General features: G+C 51.7%; 2 protein-coding genes across 4 annotated transcripts in view; one reads left to right on the forward strand and one right to left on the reverse strand.

Annotated features, from left to right (window-relative positions):
• Window positions 1-10,825, forward strand: POLG (DNA polymerase gamma, catalytic subunit). Its single transcript, XM_071568057.1, has 23 exons — window positions 1-65; window positions 255-868; window positions 1,184-1,379; window positions 1,717-1,884; window positions 2,136-2,282; window positions 2,477-2,556; window positions 3,005-3,187; window positions 3,315-3,478; window positions 3,696-3,819; window positions 3,890-4,114; window positions 4,255-4,375; window positions 4,558-4,629; window positions 4,743-4,862; window positions 5,051-5,211; window positions 5,324-5,377; window positions 5,476-5,593; window positions 6,056-6,191; window positions 6,288-6,534; window positions 6,616-6,738; window positions 7,038-7,209; window positions 7,470-7,678; window positions 8,768-8,925; window positions 10,006-10,825. Exons 2-23 carry the CDS (start codon window positions 288-290, stop codon window positions 10,065-10,067), a joined length of 3,621 nt encoding a protein of 1,206 aa, XP_071424158.1. The 5' UTR covers window positions 1-65; window positions 255-287; the 3' UTR covers window positions 10,068-10,825.
• The window catches only part of FANCI (FA complementation group I), a 24,416-nt gene continuing 16,752 nt past the window's right edge, over window positions 9,580-17,243 (reverse strand). For 2 of the 3 annotated variants that reach the window (XM_071568054.1, XM_071568056.1), the window contains 12 exons: window positions 17,072-17,188; window positions 16,302-16,353; window positions 15,606-15,733; window positions 15,404-15,472; window positions 15,188-15,275; window positions 14,744-14,928; window positions 14,061-14,117; window positions 13,921-13,980; window positions 13,135-13,221; window positions 11,986-12,081; window positions 11,327-11,452; window positions 9,580-10,514 (listed from right to left, as the gene is read on the reverse strand). In XM_071568054.1, the coding sequence (XP_071424155.1) occupies window positions 10,449-10,514; window positions 11,327-11,452; window positions 11,986-12,081; window positions 13,135-13,221; window positions 13,921-13,980; window positions 14,061-14,117; window positions 14,744-14,928; window positions 15,188-15,275; window positions 15,404-15,472; window positions 15,606-15,733; window positions 16,302-16,353; window positions 17,072-17,188 (1,131 nt within the window). In that variant the 3' untranslated portion in view covers window positions 9,580-10,448. The remainder of the gene's footprint in view (window positions 10,515-11,326; window positions 11,453-11,985; window positions 12,082-13,134; window positions 13,222-13,920; window positions 13,981-14,060; window positions 14,118-14,743; window positions 14,929-15,187; window positions 15,276-15,403; window positions 15,473-15,605; window positions 15,734-16,301; window positions 16,354-17,071; window positions 17,189-17,243) is intronic. The other variant, XM_071568055.1, reaches the window with a different exon arrangement.

Genomic DNA, 17,243 nt, shown 5'->3' on the forward strand with positions numbered 1-17,243 from the left:
CGCCCACGGACGGCCGCGTTTGGATCCACTCGCAGAGCCAGGCCCGGGGCGCGCGCCGTGACCAGGTGGGAGCCAAGGGAGAAGCTGGGGGTGGAACATCTGTATAGGGGGCACGGCTGTACAGAGGGGTACAGCTGTATGGGGGGCATGGCGGCACAGAAGGGTGCTTGGCTGCACAGGGCAGTGCGTGCATGCTGGGGTCCCGCAGCGGTGGTCAGTGCCGAGCTCACCCGTCGCCGTTTCTCTCCCCGCAGCTCCAGCCGGGGCACAGCCCGGAGCGGGGGGCGATGAGGCGCGTGCCCTGGAGGCGGGCGGTGAGGGGCTGCAGCCCCCAGCCCCGGCGATCCCCCACCAGCTCCTCGGCCAGCCGCCCACTGCCGCAGGAGCCGAGCCAGGAGCCGGCCGCGGGCCAGCGGCGCATGAACCCCCTCAACATCCAGATGCTCTCCAGGACTCTCCACGAGCAGATCTTCCGCGGCGCCCAGGTGCACTACTCGGAGACGGACGTCCAGCGGAGCGTGGAGCACCTGCAGCGCCACGACCTGTGGGGCAGGGAGACCTCCACGCTGCCCGATGTGGACCTGCGGCTGCCCCGCATGTACGGGGACAACATCGACGAGCACTTTCGCCTTTTGGCGCAGAAGCAGAGCTTGCCCTACCTGGAGGCGGCCAACAAGCTGCTGCGATGTGAGCTGCCCCCACTGCCCCCGCAGTGGGCATGGCAGCTGGGCTGGACCCGCTATGGACCCGACGGGCGAGTGGAGCCTGTCGACTTCCCTGAGGAGCAGGCGATGGTGCTGGACGTGGAGGTGTGCGTGGCTGATGGCCACTGCCCAACGCTGGCTGTGGTAGTCTCACCAAATGCCTGGTGAGATGCAGTGCCAGCAGCGATGGGGAAGTCACAGCAGTGGGGGGACACAACTTCGGGAGTATAGGAATGCTCCCAAGTGGAGCCTTTTCTTTCAATCTGCTGCTGGCTTGCAGGGAGAGCACCATGAAGCCCCAAAGCATGGCTCTGGGATGTAGGATGTGTGTCCTGGTTAGAAACCATAGTGCTCCCCAGAGTGGGTCACCTCCTCCCACAGGTGGGATGCTGCTCAGCACCCCATGGCGCAGCAGGTTCTTGTCCCATGAGCTCTTGCTTTATTTGTTATAGCTGTGGGTGCCATGTGTCCCCCCACAGGTACTCGTGGTGCAGCAGGCGGCTGCTGGAGCAGCGCTACTCCTGGTCCAGCCACCTCACCCTGGCTGACCTTATTCCCATGGAGAGCCCAGCAGGTGCTAACTGTGCCAGCAAGGAGGACTGGGTGGAGAGAGTGGTGGTGGGACACAACGTGGCTTTTGACCGGGCGTTCATCAAGGAGCAGTACCTTATCCAGGTAATCTGCCAAGCCATTGCTTTATGCTGGCAGCTGTGCTGTTCTGCACACGTTCCCCAGGGTTGTGTTCAGCTTGTCCTGGAGAGCAGGTTGAAGTTGGGTCCCTTTAGAGAGATATTCTTGCACCCCATAAGGCTGCTGGAGTCTGCAAGGTGGCAGCTGGGGATGTGGTAAGAGCCTTTGAGCAGCTGACAACCTGTGCTGGGGATACTCTTGGCTCTCAAAGATGGATGTGGGAGAGAAAGCCTTGTCTTGACAAAAGCAGCTTGATCAGAGGACATGCAGCTCCTCCAGCATTTCCCAAACCCTCATTTTTCTCCACCCTTTTGGGTCCCAGGGCTCTCTGATGCGTTTCCTGGACACCATGAGCATGCACATGGCCATCTCGGGGCTGACAGGCTTCCAGCGCAGCCTCTGGATGGCTGCCAAGCATGGCAAGAGAAAGGGGATGCAGCAGGTGAAGGAGCACATGAAGAAAACACGCAGCAAAACAGAGGGGCCAGCGGTGAGTGAGGGAGCTGAGCCCCTGGCAGTGGTGCGGGTGGGCAGGAGCTGTGTGCTCCTGTAACTGGACCATTTGCTTCTGTACTGGCAGAATGGGATCAGCTGGAGCAGCTCTGCTGAGTGAAGCTCTCCCAGCACCTTCCAGATGAGGTGGCCTTGGCTTAAACTGGAGCAGTAGCATCCCCTACCCCTCCTGATTTTGTCTGTGAACAGTCCTTGTCCCACACTGTCTGACGCCCTCATTGTCCACAGATCACTTCGTGGGACTGGGTGCATGTCAGCAGCATCAACAACCTGGCAGATGTACATGCCCTTTACGTTGGGGGGGAGCCACTGGAGAAGGAGGCACGGGAGATCTTTGTGAAGGGGACCATGGCTGACATCAGGAATCACTTTCAGGTGTGGAAGGCCATCCCACCATCCTGAGAGTGGGAGATGGAGATGGGAGATGGGTGGTTTACTGCCTTTTCTCGTGACAGCTTTGGGTGTGTCTGGGGCTGTGACATCCCCAGTGCTCCTGCAGACCCATTACCTTGCCCTGTGCTGGCAGGGGGATAGCTGCTTTGTCTGCTCCAACCTGCCACTGTCCCCAGGACCTGATGTCATACTGTGCCCGTGATGTCCAGGCCACCCATGAGGTGTTTCAGGAGCAGCTGCCGCTCTTCATGGAGAGGTGAGAGCGGCTGAGCTCTGGCTGATGTTGGCCAAGGGGCTGTGGCTTAGTGGGCAGCAGGGATAGTCATCATCGTTCTGGGAATGGGATGTAGCCCTTCTTGTCATTAGGGTGTTCTGAAAGTCTTTTCAGGAGGAATGTCAGACCTCCCCTGTGTAGGTGAGCAGGAATAAACAGCAGCATGGCAGGAGATGAGCAGGTTTCCTGAGGCAGCTTGGCGTGATACAGCTTTGGGGTTGTTGCACAGGGTTGTTTTTAGGGCAGCAATTGATTCACGGGCCAGGCAGAAGATAGAGGGATCCTTACAAGTTTAGAGGAAGAGCATCGAGGTTCTTATGTGAGGCCAGAAAACTCTGGATGAAGACACACTTGTGTCCATCATAGTCTGGTGCTTCCAGGGCAAATTGCCTCCAGCAGATGTCTAATGCCTCACTGCTTTGGGCTCTAGGTGCCCCCACCCTGTGACGTTTGCAGGGATGCTGGAGATGGGGGTGTCCTACCTGCCCGTTAACGGGAACTGGAAGAGGTACTTGGATGATGCTCAGGGCATCTACGAGGAGCTACAGAAGGAGATGAAGAAGTCCCTGATGAACCTGGCCAATGATGCGTGCCAGCTGCTGCATGGGCACAGGTACCATGGACTGGGGCTCCAGGTCCTGCTGCTCCCAGGAGGGAGCCCAGACACCAGGTGGTCCATGGCTGTGGGTGGGTGTGAGAGACAGGAGCAAACCTGCAGTGTGACAGCAGTGTGTCATCAGGTACAAGGATGACCCCTGGCTCTGGGATCTTGAGTGGGATACGCAGGAGTTTAAGCAAAAGAAGAATCCAGGAAAGAAGAAGAAGAAGAAAGATGAGGATGGAAATGGCCAAGCCTCCTCGGCAGCAACGGGTGCAGAAGGGTCAGCAGAGGATTGGCAGGAGGGTGAGCACAGGTGATCGCTGGGGACAAGGGATGTTCCAGGGGTGCCTTCCCAGGGGTACTCAGACAAATGGACGAGGTTTGTTGATGCTGCATGGTGAAGCATTGCTGGCCTGTGTCCCCATGCTGGGGCACATGGTGGGGCACTAGTTTGAGGTTTCTCTCCCAAGAGGGGTGTCATGAAAGGCTCTTACCCAGTCAGTCCTCCTTGCCCCACCAGACCCTGGTCCCCCTGGTGAGGATGAGGAGCTGAAGGTCCCAGCAAGCCAGCTCTGTCTGGAGCGTTTGAAGGAGACAATTGCACTGCAACCCAAGAGACTCCAGCACCTGCCAGGCCACCCAGGGTGAGTTGGGGACCCTGGGTGTCCCCAGGGCTTGCTCTGTGCTCTCTGACCCATGCCTGCTGCTCCCCAGCTGGTACCGCAAGCTGTGCCCACGCCTGGAGGAGGTGGGGTGGGTGCCTGGACCCAGCCTCATCAGCCTGCAGATGAGGGTGACCCCGAAACTGATGCGCTTGGCTTGGGATGGCTTCCCCCTCCATTACTCAGACAAGCATGGCTGGGGATACCTGGTGCCAGGACGACAGGACAATTTGCCAGCAGCCCCCACAGAGACGGATGACCCTTCCTGTCCATACAGGTGAGCGGGATGTAATGACGTGCTGAGCTGGGGGATTCCCCATGTGGGTATTTGGGAGCTCCCTGGAGCTCTGCCCAGGTGCTGCCCCAGAGCCTCGGGCCCTGCTGTAGGTGCGTCAGCCCTGCTCTCTCCTCTGCCAGGGTGATCGAGTACCTGTACAGGCAGTACTGCCTGGAGAAGGGCAAGGAGCAGCCCCCGGGGCTGGAGGCTGCCATGGAGGATGAGCTGCTGTTGATGGATGGCAGCACAATGTGGCAGAAGGTGAAGGAAGGGATGGAGGGTCCCTCAGGAGGGAGGTGTGGGGCTGAGATTCTTCCTGTGTGCATGTGAAAATCAGCCCTATGTGCAGCTCCAGGGGCTGCAAGCAAGAAATTCTCTTTAATGAGTGTTCCTAGTGAATTGCTGTTTGACCTAACTTCCCCCACGGTCCCTCTCTGCCGCAGGTGGAGGAGCTGAGCCGTGTGGAGGTGGATGTGGAGGAGAAAATGGGCAGGGTGGACCAGAGCCTGGTGCAGGTAAGGAGGATTTCCTGTGGGATGGGGCAGTGGATTGGTCCCTCTTTCCTTGATTTCCTCCTCCTGCCATGCCTGAAAGTGTTCTTGGCATCACCTCACATTGCTGTTCACAGGAGATGGATGAGCTGTATGAGCAGGCAGAGATGAAGAGCCAGCCCTCGTACCACCATGGCAATGGTCCTTACAATGATGTCAACATCCCTGGGTGCTGGTTCTTCAAGCTGCCTCACAAGGCAAGTTGGGGCTTCTGGGGTTCTCCCTGTCACTTCAGTGCTGCAGTGCTCCTGGGACTTGCGTGATTCCATCCCATGGGGTGGGGTGGTGGAAATGCATCTCTGTAGCTGGGACAGGAGGATGCACAGAGCTTTATTGCTGTGGAGTGATGGTTCACTGAGCCCTGACACCTCTTTTGCTGCTAAAGGATGGGAATGAAAACAACGTTGGAAGCCCTTTTGCCAAGGATTTCCTGCCCCAGATGGAGGATGGCACCCTGCGGGCTGCTGTGGGCCGCACCCATGGGACTAGAGCCCTTGAGATTAACAAAATGATCTCATTTTGGAGGAATGCTCACAAGCGGATCAGGTGAGCAGCTGCTTTCATCATGACATTCCTGCGGGTGGAGGCTGTATTGTGACCAGGGGTTTGTGTGGATGCAAGGGGGGCTCAGTATCACACCTGCCATGTGTCTCCCCAGTTCCCAGATGGTGGTGTGGCTGAAGAAGGGGGAGCTGCCTCGTGTGGTGACCAGGTACGGGGACAAACGGCTCAAGTCTGGGCTGTCATTCCCCTCTACCCTGTGTTAGGAGGGCTCTCACAGAGTGATGTTCACCCACGCCTCTCTCCCAGGCATCCTGATTATAACGAAGAGGACAATTATGGAGCCATCTTGCCGCAGGTGGTGACCGCAGGCACCATCACCCGCCGGGCAGTGGAGCCCACCTGGCTGACAGCCAGCAATGCCCGAGTATGGCCATGCTTGGATCCTTGCAAGGGTGTTTTGGGGCTCCCTCTCTGTGTTTTGGACTGGTGGGAGCTGCCTCCATTGGAAATTGGAGTTGGGGATGGATGCTGGGATTTGAGGTTGGCAGGGCCAGTGCTGGGATCCTTCTCCTGCTGATGTGCTTTGAGCTGGGGAGAGGGGAAGGAGTCAGCTGTGAGTCTGAGGCTTCAGAATTTGGTGAAAGGAGAAGAAAACATCCAAGTGCCTCTTTCTGTCCTTGCTCAAGCTCCTTTCTTCTGTGCTGGAGGAGTCTGTGGGCAGTAACCAAGTGGGAGATGCCCCACGTGTGTGTTAAACTTAGTTTTGACTTTGAGTGCATAACTTAGGAATATGGGGAGTGCCGTGCCAGCACATTGTGGCTGTGGGAGGAAGGCTCCTGTGCTGTGGAGGAGAGGGATTTGCTGAGCTCCACGTCATGTTCTGCAGGCTGACCGGGTGGGCAGTGAGCTGAAAGCCATGGTCCAAGTGCCACCTGGCTACTCCCTGGTGGGTGCAGACGTGGATTCCCAAGAGCTCTGGATAGCTGCTGTCCTTGGCGAGGCGCACTTTGCTGGCATGCATGGTGAGCCGGGGCTGTGCTGCAGGGGAGCGGGTTTGCTGGGTCGGAGGGTGACCCCCCTGGTCCTGATCCCGTTTGGTGTCTGCTCCTCTCCCACAGGCTGCACAGCCTTTGGCTGGATGACTCTGCAGGGGAAGAAGAGCAATGGGACAGACCTGCACAGCAAGACAGCTGCCACGGTGGGGATCAGCCGGGAGCACGCCAAGGTGTTCAACTATGGGCGCATCTATGGGGCTGGGCAGCCCTTTGCTGAGCGGCTGCTGATGCAGTTCAACCACCGGCTGACACAGCAGCAGGCACGCGAGAAGGCCCAGCAGATGTATGCAGTCACTAAGGGCATCCGCAGGTGGGTGCTGCCCAGGCTGAGCAGGGATAGGGATGGTGGCAGTGTCCCATGGGAACTGGGTAACTTCACTTACCCCTTCAGGTTTCATCTGTCTGAGGACGGGGAGTGGCTGGTGAAGCAGCTGGACCTGGCTGTGGACAGGGCGGAGGATGGATCGGTGTCAGCCCAGGATGTCCAGCGGCTTCAGAGGGCAGCCCTGAAAAGGTGAGATGGTCTGACCCTGCGTGGCTCTATGGCATCAGGCTGCAAGGTGAAGGGAGCTGCAGCCCGATGGGCAGGGGACAGAGAAGGGGGTGGGGCTGGATAGTCCTGGTCCTCCCTTCCTGCTCCTCCAGGGCCAAGTGGGTTTAATCTGGGGGCTCTCAGTTTCACCCACCCTCCCAGTGAACAATTAGCAGGGTCTTGTCCAGCTGCCCCAAACCTGGAGGGAGTATTTGAGGTTCCCAAACAGGGACCTGCAGCCTCCTCCCAGACTTCCAGCAAACCTCCCCTCTGCCCCACAGGTCCCGGAAGAAGAGTAAGTGGAATGTGGTGGGGCATCGAGTGTGGGCTGGAGGCACCGAGTCCGAGATGTTTAACAAGCTGGAGAGCATCGCCTTATCCCCCACCCCACAGACCCCAGTGCTGGGCTGTCACATCAGCAGGGCCCTGGAGCCCGCCATGGTCAAGGGGGAGGTAAGGATACAGCTCTGGGCTGCTGGGCTTTTGGCTTTCCTCATCTCTAAAATGACAATTCCATGCTCAGCCCTTTTTAGATACTGGAGACCCAGCAGGCTCTTGTAGCCATTCAGTAAACCCATTGTCCCTTTATCTCCATGCTATCAAGAAAACCCAGCAACGTGAATTTAACAGATTTCTCACAGGACCTGTCCTGTATGGGGACCATGCCTTGGACCCCGGTGCTCTCTTACTATCCATCTGTTTCCTTTCACCAGTTTCTGACCAGCAGAGTGAACTGGGTGGTGCAGAGCTCAGCCGTTGACTACCTGCACCTCATGTTGGTTGCCATGAAGTGGCTCTTCGAGGAGTTTGACATCAACGGGCGCTTCTGCATCAGCATCCACGACGAGGTGCGCTACCTGGTCCAGCAGCAAGACCGCTACCGGGCAGCCCTGGCCCTGCAGATCACCAACCTCCTCACAAGGTGAGACGTGACAGCTGTGGCGTCTCCTGGGGAGGAGCAGCACTGCCTCTGGGGTGGGACAGGCAAGCTCAAGGGGATAGAGTTGGTTTTGCCTGCAGCAAGCTGGTGCAGAGCAGTTTTCTTGTGCTCGGGGCAAGTTAGCAGTGCTGGAGGCTTCAGTTCCTTCATGTGTGACTCAGATGGCTATAAATGGACCTTGGCTTTGATTTCCAGGGATAACATGCTGGCAAGAGGGGTATATCATCAGCTTTTGGCTTCTGCAGAGATGTGGCCAGTCACTGCTCTCTGTTGGAATGGGAGCACATTGCCTCCTGCTCCCTTCAGGTCTGCAGCCATTCTGTGGTAGCAGCCCTTGGGCTTAGTTGAGCAGCCAGGAGCCTCAAACTGTTGCATCCTTCATTCCCTGCTGCCTTCAGGGGACAAGGGCCATGGCTTGTCTCTGCTGTGAGCACTGGCACTGTAGCATGAGGCATTTCTGCTGCTTCCCTGCCCCCCACAAAATTAAGCTTAGCCTAGAAAGCTCCTGATCTCAAAGGGCTCCTGTTTATCCAGCTGTGGCATAACCAGATTTGCCAAATCCCCTTCCTGGCACCATGGGGTGTTTGGTGGCACAGGAGCCGGCCAAGGCTGAGCTATTTTCTCCTGTGCAGAGGCAGGGATACCACAAACAGTCTTTCTGTGCTGGTGCACCAGGCGCAGTGGGGACAGGCACCCTGATGTTCTGCCTTTGTTCCAGCTCCTGCAAGCACAGGGCTTCCTGCTGGGAAAATCCAGCATCTTCTCTACCTGCCTGGGAGGATTAGCCATCAATGAAGGCTGGTTTCTTCCTTTCTCCTCAGGAGGCTCTGCTACTTCTGAGGAGGCACTGTTACTCTGTTCCTCCCACACCCACTTCAGCAATACTTGACCTTCCTGCTACCCAGGACTTAAAAAGCACCTTGTCCCCCACCTGCTGAGTGATGTGGGTGCGGAGTGACCTGTAAGGGGTGGCTGGCCAGTATTTGGTGAACCTGTGGCTTGTTGGAACTGGGTGTGACAAGACCAAGGGTGATGTCCAGCAGCATCTCACCCGCTCTCTTGTTCTCCCAGGTGCATGTTTGCCTACAAACTGGGTCTCCAGGATCTGCCACAGTCAGTGGCTTTTTTCAGTGCAGTGGATATTGACCAGTGCCTAAGGAAAGAGGTGACCATGAACTGCGTGACACCATCAAATCCAATGGGGATGGAGAAGTATGGCATCCCTCAAGGTGAGCATGTCCATGCAAGCTACCCACAATAACCCCCTCTGCGTGAGTCTCCCCAGCTTAGGCAGAGCACTTGACCTAAGTAGTCATTCCATGAGGGTTTCTCTGTTTGGCAGAGGCACCTCATAAGCCCTTTGCTTCCTGACACATCATTTGCCCTGCAGGGCAACCATCACACTGAAGCCTGCCCCTCTTTCCTTTCTCAGTCCTCAAGCAGTTTGTTCTGGTCCTTCCAAATATTTCTGTGATAAACCAGACCTGGCTCTGTTCTCCCATGCTCACATTTGCTTTGTGATTTAACTGTTTAACCCAGGATTTAACTGTTCCTTCTATGAAAGGAGGTGCCTCAACAACCTTGTCTATTTTGCCCTGCAGACACAAACTTTCTAACCTTCATTACTTTCTCTTTTTTCCCACTCACCCTTAGCCCAGCACAGCTCTGTGCAGAGAACTGCTTTGGCATTGCTGGGTGGTTCCTCAAAATTCCCAAGGCCAAGAGTCATCCCTATCTGCCCTCAGCATAAGCTCTAACTGCTGCAAGAAAACATACAACTCTTGGCTGGGAAAGCATCTCCTCACTGCATCTGCTCTTTCCCAGATAAGGGAAGAACCTGCCCTTGGATTTGTTCTCTCAGTCATTGCACACATCAGGCACTCCACTCTTAGGTAAACTTTTATTAAGAGTCTTAGAGGCAAAGGGTGCTTTTAGAAACAGGATTTGTGCTCTGTGGGCAAAAAGGGCACTTCCATTCTCTCCAAGAACACAGTAAATTAAACAAGTGCTTCGCAATCAGGGTCAGCAAAAACATAACAGCAAAACCAGCCTGGGCAGAGGAAGCTGTGGCTTCATGCTGCTCAGGAGCTGCACATGGCAGCTTCAACTCCAAGGTGGAACAGCTTGTGTTTCCACCTTCCTACTGGTGCTTGTTCCTGCGTTCTCACCAGCACTCAAAACAGAAGTTTGAATAAATTTAAGGCTTTCTGTGCTACACGCTCTGAACTAAAGCAAATCACAGCCATCACACTCTTGTGCTGTACAGTCTGAGCATACTGCAGGGAACTGACTGTCCCCTTGTCTTCCAGGGGAAGCACTGGATATATATCAGATAATTGAAATAACCAAAGGTTCTCTGGAGAAGAAATGAGGACGCTAGACTGCCCAGAAGGACAAATGTCCAGACTGCGTGCCAGAGCCTTGTTGTCCTTGCAGAAGGAGGTCTTTTGGCAGGGACTGATCCCAGTCACTCCATTTCCCTTTTGCTGTAAGAAGGGATGTTCCCGGGGAAGAAGATTTTGGTAGCAGCACATTTGAATAGCGGAGGTGCTTCCAAAGGCAGCAGCCAGCTGTAAAACTAGGAAGGGGCCGGAGTCGCTGCTTGCACTCACATGGGCACAAAAGAAGAAGTCGTAAGTATTTGGCAAGAAAAACAATAAACTATCATCTCCATGCACGCAGCTCTCTGAGAGCAAGGCAAGTCCACCACAGAACAGGCACTGTGGGAGGAGGCAGCAGCAGCAATCCTGGTTTATTTTTTTCGCTGTCTCTTCTTTTTGGGTTCCTGGTTCTCATCTGTCTGTTCTGCTGTGCTGCTCTGGAGAAGAAGAGAGTAGCAGTACAGTGTCATTGTTTTTGTGTGATTAGTCTAGGGAATATTTATCTAAAGCAAGAAGCCAGGTGTGCAGAACAGGATTTAGTTCTTCTTTTCTCCCTAACTAAATGACCTGAATATGGGACTTCTGTCACTCACTGAGACTTCCCCATGGACCACCCCCCCTCCAAATCATGCTGGAACTTAGACACAGGCTACCAGTGGCACAGGACAGGGTCTGTGTCCTGGGTTTTGGCTTGTTGAAACACTCAGGAAAATATGGACAGACACACCAATAAAAACCTGGACAATCAGCAGAGTAAATAGTTCATTTTTCTTATCCAGCACAGGTTGTGCTGCCTGCAGCAACACTGTCTAGTAGAGATGGGTCTGAGGAGACTGATGCCTTGCAGAGTTTGCCCTGCCAGGTCTTTATCTGAAGTTAATCTGGATGCAAAACCGCTTTACATCATGTTGCAAAGGCCTGATCCTGGCCAGGCAGTAGGTCCTCAGGGGTAATGCTGATAGACCTCTCTGCTTGCTGAGGCAGAGAAAGGGCCTTAAGGGCAGTTTCACTTCCCTAAGACCAGGAAATCACAGAGAGCTGGTGCATGGAAATAAACACCACTCAGGGCAAAGTGTTGGGGTATAGGGGTTGACCAGAGTAACTGTTCACTCTTTCCTATGAGCTGAATACTAAAGTGAGAGCTAACCCAGGAGAGACAGGCTATCCTAATTTCTGCACAACTTATAAATACAGTTGGTCTCCCAAGAGAGGGAAACCTGCCAGTAAAAGCAGCTAAATGAGTCCTGACCTGGTCATTGTCTGGCTCGTTCTCGGCATCCTCTGTGTTGCGCTCCTGCAGGGCGCAGTCCAGCACGGACGCGTTGATGCGGAAGTCCCGGGAGGTGCTTAACTTCATATACTGCATCAAGTTCACCTGCAGGTGAAAACAGGGGCAGAAGACATTGAGCCATTAACATCTTAGTTTAGTTTTCTACCCTGCCTAGTCTTTTGCACAGCACTGAGTCCATCATAGTAATAATGCAGGAATGAAACAAAAAGTAGGTGACAAAAGCACCTGCCCCCCATGCGATCCAATGGCCCATTTACATTTTCTTAAAAGCCAAGTGTTTGCGAGTTACTGTCATGTAGCACCTCATTGTGGTACACTTCCTGACAGACTGGGAGAGAGGAGTGAGGAAAGGTGGCATGAGGTGTGCTTGTTTGCCAGAAACCACACACTGTAAGGCCATTGTAAGGACTGACATTGACATGAGCTGATACCAGTGTGGCAGCAGGTCAGGAGTGTTGGGCCAGGAGCATGGGCAAGGACTGAAAGGTCCTTACACGGTTCTAATTTGAGCGTTTAAATTAAAGACTTTAAAAGGTGGACCATCTATAGGCCTCCACCATGCCCTTGATTCCACTGTTCCAAAGTTCAGATCACAGAAGAGCTCTGCTTTACATTACCTTTGACTTCTTGGAGAGGTGGATAAGGAACTTCTCATATTGTTCTATTGCAAAAATCAGGTTTGGGATTGGCTTAGTCTCCCGAAGCACTTTGGCCTGAAATGCAGAGAGGAGTGTAATGGGTCAGATTTGGAAGGGAAAAAGGGTGCTGTAGCATGATATGAAGAACACAACATGCCCAGTTTAGACAAGTGTCTTCAGAAGCCTTGCTCCTTATCAGTCCTGCCCCAGCAAGCCTTGCCAGCTTTGCTACTAGTTTTAAATTGAGTCCCAGGATGGTTCTGTAGTGAGACTCTCCCATGCGTTGTTCTGGACTTTGCCTGCAGTCCAGAGCCCTGATATCCCTGACAGCCATGGGAGCAGCAGGTCCTCTGCTCCAGCCCTCCCATGGCATCACAAGCACAGGCCATCCAGGCAATGAGCACACTGACGACCACATTCTTGTCCTGTTTATTTACCACCGCTGGTGTTTGTTCCCCATGGTGACAGAGTGGTAAAGGACACACCGTGTTTCAGTCTGTTTCCAGTTTCCACACACTCAGGGAAGAGGTGGGAAGATCACACTTGTGGCTTTTAAACCCTTAACATCACAGGAATGTCTGGGACAGCTGACGAGACAGAGGAAGTGCTGTCTGGGATCACAAATAAAAGACATCAAGGACCAGGAACCTGCCAACCTGCTCGCTTTTTCCCAGCCAAATAATCCAGTCATTTTCAACTGCTTTGCTTTAGTGGAATCCATTCCTTCATTTTTAAGTGTACCAATAAAATTAAGAAACACTTAAAGAGAATACAGTATTGGTTCAAATAAACTAGCCCATATCTGTAATTTCATCCCATTTTACCTCAAATGATAAAAAAACCATAGAATACAAGACTATCCAGATTGACCTTTGCTTCATGTCTGTGAGCTTTTAGGCTGCATTTAGCGAAGGTGGCTTTTTTATTGTGGTTTTTTGGATGTATTTTGGTTTTGCTCTTTCAGCCTTTTCTCTGAACTTACAGTAGATTAAATTTGATTTTTACTTAAAGGTCCAAATGACAATTTGTCCCTGGTGATCTGTAAGAAGCCACCAGGTAACACAAGCCTTAAGGTATGATCCCAAATTCAACTACAGCACATGTTCTGACAGAGTGAGCCAGTCTTACCATAACTGTGGAGACTGCAGCAGCTTCATCCTCTTTCTTCTTCTTTTTCTTCTCTTCTACAAAGCTTAAGCTCTCACTGTGGATGTTCTGAAGGAGGATGACAAAAGATGTGTCATTATGGGGTTAGCAGGGACGAAAGGCCAGCTGAGTAAGGCCAGAGAAGTTCTTGCTCTGGTCAGCCAGCAACACTACCAGCTACATGACAAAAAGGTAGCGATACAAGAATGGAATTTGGGGTAATCACACAAAAAATAAGGAAAGAAAAACTAATGTCATACTTTATACATTCAGAAATACACATGTGAGAAGTCCCCAGCAGTGACAGTTCTGCACACCATGACACCTTCCTCAATATGGTGTTCAGTTCCTGTGGTCCTCACACAAGTACCCAATTCCCTCCAGGCAGATAAATCTTGGCTTCAGCACTGCAGTCTTTGGCACCCACATTACTTCACACTGTGATGACTGCAGTGTTGTTGACCTTTATTTGCCATTGTGGTTAACAGCAGTATTAATCTCCTCCAAAAAACCCCATGTGAACAGAGGGGAAAAAAATACCAACTAAAAACCAACTCCTTCCCTGCTCAAGCAGAAATCAGCACACTCAATCCCAATGGTGCTGAAATGTCTTATACTATTATTTGCCATAGTAAAGCTTGAACTATAAGAAACTCGAGTCATGTCAAGAAGATTAATAATCCCCAAAGGTGCCCATGTACTGCAGCTGATATACCACTCAGCATCACATAGACTGACTATGATTTTTCCAGCTAATTTAGGCCTTACCTGTACATAAGTAATGAATGAGTAACACTGCGGGGTCAAATGGGAACCTGAGAGCTTCACCTGCAAAAGAGCAGAGAGGTTGGTGCTACTCATAACTTGAGGCAAGGAGCCATTTCCTTCAGCACTTTGCTCACACTCACCAGCTTTTCCACCCTTCCTGGAATCATACTCGAGGTGCTGCGGCAAGCTTGGATATACTGCAAGAAAAACAAGAGTTTCTTCTAGGTATGCTGTTCTTATCCTGTATCCAGGCAGAACTCAAAGCAGCTCATCCAGCGGCACAGTGGGGAGGACAGGATTTGAAACAACTCCACAGTAGCTTGCTATATCCCAAATGCCATCTCTGTGTTTCCAGAGCTGTGAGAGAAGAGCTCTGGGACACTCACCACCTTGTCTCAAAGGAGCTCCACTGGCCTGTTTCCATAGCCCCCTTACCCCAGGGCCTGCCTCAGGCCTTCAATAGGAATGAATGGCAAGGGCAGGATTGATGAGGACTGTGAGAATAGTTAGTGCTTTTCATTCTGGCACACAGCTGCATAGAGGAACCCACAAAATACACTGGAAAAATCCACTCCAAGCCACGGAAAGCCAAGTTTAACTGGAGAGAAGCTTTCCTTAATCTCCACTGGTACAACTATCAATGCTCAGAAAAGTCACAAAATTGAGTGCCTGAAAGCAAATAGAATAAGGGCTAACTCCTGCAAGAGATCAACAGCTCAGTGCTGAGTGTAGCTGCTGCCAGGGGTAACTTTGAGCTTGCTGCAGCAGATGGGGAGAAAGTTTTTAGCTTGTAGCCAGCCCACTGTCAGAAGAGCACACTCACATGTTTGATGAGGGAGGTGAGAATTGCATATGTCTTGCTGAGGCTTCTCAGCAGTGTATCCACACAGCTCCCTGCTGGAAGTGCAGTCTGCACCAACTCATGATAGACTGTCAACAGAGTTCCCAGCTGCAGAATTACACCTTTCTCCAGAGTCTGGGTTGGGTTTGATGGCTGAGAAGGGTCTTCTAGAAGAAAGAGATGAATACTTGTTGAATGTGTGTCTAATGAATCCAGTTATGCAGGTGGGAGGCACAAAAGACCCTCTGCGTCTGATGCACAAAGCACCCATGGGGCACAGGGAAAATAATTACATGGTTCATGTAGAAGCACCTTAATGGAGAGTTTAACCTGCCCTCAGATGATGCTGTCTCAAAATACCTTTTTGCTCTCCGTCTTCATCTGTTTTTGACAAATGTGTAACAGTGAGAATTGGACTTTTATTACCTGATGTGTCTGATCCCAGACTGGTGAGTTTCTTGATAAGCCAATCCACTTCTTCAAGGACTTTATCCACCTGACCCAGAACCAGCAGCTAAGACAGAAACACCAATAACAAAACAGGTTTTTGGAGGAGTTTGGCACAACAGGAACCTGCAAGCTGTTTGTAGCACAGTATCCCTGGACTCTACAGGCTGTTCCACACACATTGTTTTGACTCACACAGACAGTGGGGGCTGCAGTCTTGGCATTCACGATGGCAAAATGGCACCGACTCTCCACTTCTATGTCCTGGTCAGAGGAGAGAAAACAAATCCTGGTGAGCAAAGCTTTAACTGCTGTCACATAGTTTATACTAGAGATACACTCAAATCTGCCCTGACAGCACTATGTGATGAAGAGGTAGGCTGCAACTGTATCAAACCTGATCTATGTCTCCCAGGCAAGCATGGATGTCTTGTGCGAGTTCCCGCAGGAGACTGACAGGGCTCTTGTAGAGAACGTGGACACTGAAGAGCAGAGACAGCAAACCCTTGCAGCAAGCAATATCCTCTGTGGGGAAGAGAAAACAACACATTACCAGGCACAGAGCTCCCCTAGCTACTTAGGAACACGAGACATCCAGTGGGGGAAAGTCTCAGATTCAGTATGGATCTAACAGAAATGATACACAGTAGGTGAAAATTCTATCAAAATACTGCAGTTAGAGCAGCAGAGTTTAAAACGTCAGGCATCCTATATAATAGTGCAAGGGGAAGTATGGCTCACTGGAGCCCTCAGGTCATAGAAAAATTATGACCAAAAGCACTGAGGAAGTGCAATACAAACCCTGGCAAGAGTACTATCTTTCCAGAGTATAAATCCTGATTTGAGCCTAAATAACAAGGGAGAAAAATCAAGTGGCTTTCTTTTCTTCAGCAACACTAATAGTTTTGGAGATGAAGCTCCTTCTCTAATACTTGTGCTAATAACCACAATGTCATGGCAATCTGCCAGAGAATGGGATCTGAATGTATCTTAACAAAGAGGTAAAACCAGGACAGACAACAGCAGAGCATCTAAGGGTCTAATATCAGACCTGACACATCACACCTAAACGTGCTCCCCAAACCTGACTTACCAAGAGCATTTTCTTTGCAAACTTTGACTGTCCAAGTCAGGAACTGAAGGAACTATAGGAGAAAAAATATCACAACTTTGAAATAGAATTCAAAGCACAATATTACTACTAATAAAAAAAATTCAATACAATGAATCACAGGAAAGGAAGATGAGTCCCCTTCTGGCAGAAGGCCACCCAGTTGTGATCTGTGAAGTTCTACAAGGGACTTAAACTACCAACAAGTGAAAAGCTGAGATCCAGGACAGGGGAATGGCGACACATTCTCTTGGACAAAGTAATAGTTCCATTTAATTTAAGGTAAAAGATGACTCTAGACTTCTGGCACACTTAGTGCAGTTCCTCACTTGTAAAATTGGGCACTTTAGAGAAATGACTCCTTGCATGGCAAGAATTAGGCACTCAGCCAATTTGGACTGGACACAAGTCTGCCGGTGTTTTTTGCCTCTATTCCCATGTGGAGGCCATACTACAAATAGGCTTTGTTAGGAGTCCCTGCTCAGTCAAGCAAATCATTCAGGTGCCCAAAGCCAGGATCAGAAGCTGCAAGTGTGGGGTGAGAAGACAACTTTCTCTTAAGTGTCCTTGCAGAAGTGTGACTGAAGAATCCTTGAGAATATAAAAAAACTGTCCTTTTGACACGTGTAGATCGCAGGAGGCAGGACATGCACATGTCTGAGCCTGTAGAAGCCAACCCAAATTGGTAATATCCTTCCCACACCCACAGCTACAACACCCATCTCTGCCACCACATGAAGGCTGTGAAGCACCTGTTGTGAGGCCGGATCCAGGAGTTTGGACAACGTGGAGAGAACTGTGATGAGTGACTGTGTTTCCTTGGCATTGAAATCATCTTCAGCACTGCTGAGCTGGTTCACCAGGGACCTCTGGTCACGGGAAGGAAAACAGTCTCTGAGTGTGCATATGTGTTGCAGAAGCAAA

This window comes from Pithys albifrons, chromosome 13, assembly GCF_047495875.1.
Source record: "Pithys albifrons albifrons isolate INPA30051 chromosome 13, PitAlb_v1, whole genome shotgun sequence".
In the NCBI taxonomy this organism is placed as follows: domain Eukaryota; kingdom Metazoa; phylum Chordata; class Aves; order Passeriformes; family Thamnophilidae; genus Pithys; species Pithys albifrons.

Excerpts from the sequence above, each read along its gene's own strand:
- POLG (XM_071568057.1), top strand. The coding sequence starts at position 288 with ATGAGGCGCGTGCCCTGGAGGCGGGCGGTGAGGGGCTGCAGCCCCCAG. Across the intron at positions 2,283-2,476 it reads ACATCAGGAATCACTTTCAG|GACCTGATGTCATACTGTGC; the intron begins GTGTGGAAGGCC and ends CACTGTCCCCAG. Across the intron at positions 6,535-6,615 it reads GTCACTAAGGGCATCCGCAG|GTTTCATCTGTCTGAGGACG; the intron begins GTGGGTGCTGCC and ends TTACCCCTTCAG.